Raw genomic sequence first — 3155 nt, 5'->3', positions numbered from 1 at the left:
CCTCCGACAGGTCGTCTCGGCGCGGAGGATGTTTCAGGCGGCAGCCTCCACCGGCACCCTCGACTCCGGCGCCGCGACCCTCGCCTCGCTCCACCAGTTCGCCGTCTGCGGGCTGCAGCGCTTTGGCGCCCGCACCGCGCCCGCCGAGGGGGGGAGAGGTAGCGGGGGGGGGTGCCTGTCTTGACCCGCCTCGCTGCGAGCAGGCGGCCGCGTGGTGCAGAGCGACGCCGTCTTCACGTCGTCCGCGCTCGACGGCGCGGTTGGGCGGGGCGGGGTCAGTCTGCGCGGCCGGGCGCGATAACCTGTGCACGTGGACCATCCTATAGGCAAGATCGTCGGCTGGTCGGCGCGCGAGATCGCGGCGGCGGCGCAGTAGGGAGGAGGGCTGCCAAGTAGGCTGGCGTTTTGTTTTCCACTCGTTGCGAATTCTTGGAGCACTTGAATCCTTGGAGCCTTTGGAGTGCAGTTGGTAGTACTTGGAGCACTTGGAGTGCAGTCGGCAACCTCACATCCAGGGCCGGTGAGCTGAGAAGCGCATCCAGCGGGCCGGATGATCGGTATCGGGTTACGGGCTAGAGAGCCCTAGCCCCGTGTTACGCGTTTTCTTCTTTTACGCCGGAACAGAAACATGCTGGTGTTCTGCGCCGCCTTTGGACTCTCGGCCACCGCAGAGCTCTCGCCCGCGCTGCCGCCGCCGTCGCTGCCGCCGCCGTCTGCACCCTACTATGAGGTTGACAGCAAGGAGCAGCTTTTGGGTGTCTTCAGCGAAAGCCGCATGGAAGCGAGCGTCGACGTCGTTGTCGCATCTGGCACAATCATTGAGTTGGAGACGCGGCTCGAATGCGATGAGAACATCACCGTGATCATCCGTGGCAGCGGCGAGGGCGCGACTTTCGACGGCAAGGACAAGATCGGGCTCTTCAAAGTGTCTGGCGGTTGCAGCCTTACGCTCGAGCGACTCAACCTCGTCAACGGGAAAACAAACGCAGATGGCGGCGCTGTTTATGTAAAGAACGGCATTCTAACTTTGATGGACTCGACTGTCACTAATTGCAAGGGCGACTGGGGCGGAGCCTTGTACGTCGACAATTTCAATCGCTACAAGGTACGGGTGAAGGGCTCAACGTTTACCAGCTGCTCTGCTGAAAACGTGCGCCGCCACTTAGATACCATGCCCATTAGCACAGAAGTGACATCCGCCCCCACGCCCAACGCAGGGCGGCGCCATATACGTGTGGGACGGCGTGGTGAGCCTGATCAACTCCGAATTCTCGGACTGCCACGCAACGGAAGGTGGCGCAGTGTGGGTGGGTGGCGGCGAGGTGAGCCTGCTCGGCTCCAAGATCAGCAGCTGCTCAGCTGCCGAGGTTCGCAAGGGATAGAGATAGAGTCTAGTAGCGCGGGAGGAGTGACCCGCCTCTTCGCTTAACGCAGGGCGGCGCCATAAGCATGTCGAGCGGCAACGCAAGAGTGGAGGGCTCCACGTTTACCAGCTGCGCTGCTGACCAGGTGCGCCATGTAGAGAGAACCAGACCAGTAACGCAAAAGAGACATCTGCCCTCCCACTTAACGCAGGGTGGCGCCTTGAACGTGGGGGGCGGCAACGCAAGAGTGGAGGACTCCACTTTTACCAGCTGCGCTGCTGACAAGGTGCGCCATGTAGAGAGAATCAGACCAGTAACGCAAAAGAGACATCCGCCCTCCCACTTAACGCAGGGTGGCGCCTTGAACGTGTGGGGCGGCCAGGCAAGAATGGAGGGCTCCACTTTTACCAGCTGCTCTGCTGAATACGTGCGCCGCCACTTAGATACCATGCCCATTAGCACAGAAGTGACATCCGCCCCCACGCCTACGCAGGGCGGCGCAGTGTACGTGGAAAGGGGCGAGGTGAACCTGATCAACTCCGAGATCTCCAACTGCATCGCCACAGAGTACGGCGGCGGCCTCTACTCGGCGGGCGGGCGCACCAGATTGAGCAAGGGCACCCTGATCAGCACCTGCTCCGCACCGGAGGGTCAGGGGAGCTCCATCTTCCTTCTCGGGGGTGGAGTCTCCTACACCCTCGCCGCCCCCGCCGGCCACTGGCTGCCAAACGCGCTCTGCGAGGTGTACCGGGAGGCGTGCCCGACGCGATTTGGCAAGCCGATCGATGACTGCCCTAATCACCGCGACAACTGCGCGCTCACCAATGAGACAGATCCCTCACCGGATGAGAAGGAGGAGGCTTGCGGCCGGCACAGCAGCCCAGAGAAGCAGGCGACTTGCAACATGACGGTCGACGAGCCGTGGTTGTGCCAGATCGCAACCTTCGTGCAGCCGTGCAACTGGCAGGACGACCCCTCCATCCTCGGCGAGAACCTCTACCAGCTGCCGCTGGAGCCTGTGGAGCTCGACTTCCCCTACCGCTGCGCCGCCGGCCTCAACGCCTCGCTCGACCCCGGAGACCAGTCCAGCAGTCGCTGCGCCGGTCCCTGTCCTCCTGGCACCTGGTCGGCTATCGGCAGTGGCTCGTGCACGGACTGCGAGCCCGGCTTCTACGCCCAGCAAGAGCGCCAGGCTGAGTGCCGCCGCTGCCCACATCCACTCTTTAGCGGTCCCGGCAGCGTCTTCTGCTCAATGTGCATGGAGGGGTACTACCTGAGCAACTTTAGCGCCGACCCGTATGACATGATCGAGTTCTGCCGTCCTTGCCCAGGAGACGCCAACTGCAGCTCGCCAAGCGCCACCCTCGAGACACTCCCCCTCAAAGCCGGGTTCTGGCGCGCCAGCAAAAGCAGCGACGTGTTGTATGAGTGCCGTCGCTTTGGTGGCGATGGCGATGCGGGCGAGAAGCGGTGCGCCGGCGGCTCCGAGTTCGGAATCGACGGCTCGGGCTACTGCGCTCCAGGCTTCAAGGGCCCGGAGTGCCAGCTCTGCGAGGAGGAGGACCACTACCTCACCAACGGCGACACGTGCAGCCAGTGTGCCGCAGTAGGGGAGCTGGTGGGCAACATCGTCGGCCTCTTCGTCGGCCTCTTTGTCTCGTGCGCCATCGCGGCGTGGGTCTACTCACACGACAAGCTTGCGACGCAAGCCATGCATCGGCCCTTTTCTCCGCTTCGCCGACCGCGCTGTCGCCGCATTCGCCACGTTCGGCCTCACGCCCAAGCTCAAGA

The 3155-nt window shown here is 63.3% G+C and overlaps 1 protein-coding gene across 1 annotated transcript in view; it reads left to right on the top strand.

Annotated features, from left to right (window-relative positions):
- EMIHUDRAFT_372456 (hypothetical protein) overlaps nucleotides 1-507 on the top strand; it is a gene marked incomplete at its 5' end in the record, with an annotated part of 3874 nt that extends 3367 nt beyond the window's left edge. Inside the window, 3 exons of the mRNA XM_005757904.1 lie at nucleotides 9-125; nucleotides 204-254; nucleotides 327-507. Of these exons, the coding sequence (XP_005757961.1) occupies nucleotides 9-125; nucleotides 204-254; nucleotides 327-376 (218 nt within the window). The remainder of the gene's footprint in view (nucleotides 1-8; nucleotides 126-203; nucleotides 255-326) is intronic.
- Between the last annotated feature and the right edge of the window lie 2648 nt (nucleotides 508-3155).

This window comes from Emiliania huxleyi (assembly GCF_000372725.1).
Source record: "Emiliania huxleyi CCMP1516 unplaced genomic scaffold EMIHUscaffold_895, whole genome shotgun sequence".
NCBI lineage: Eukaryota > Haptophyta > Isochrysidales > Noelaerhabdaceae > Emiliania > Emiliania huxleyi.
This window is presented reverse-complemented; position numbering and strand designations above follow the sequence as displayed.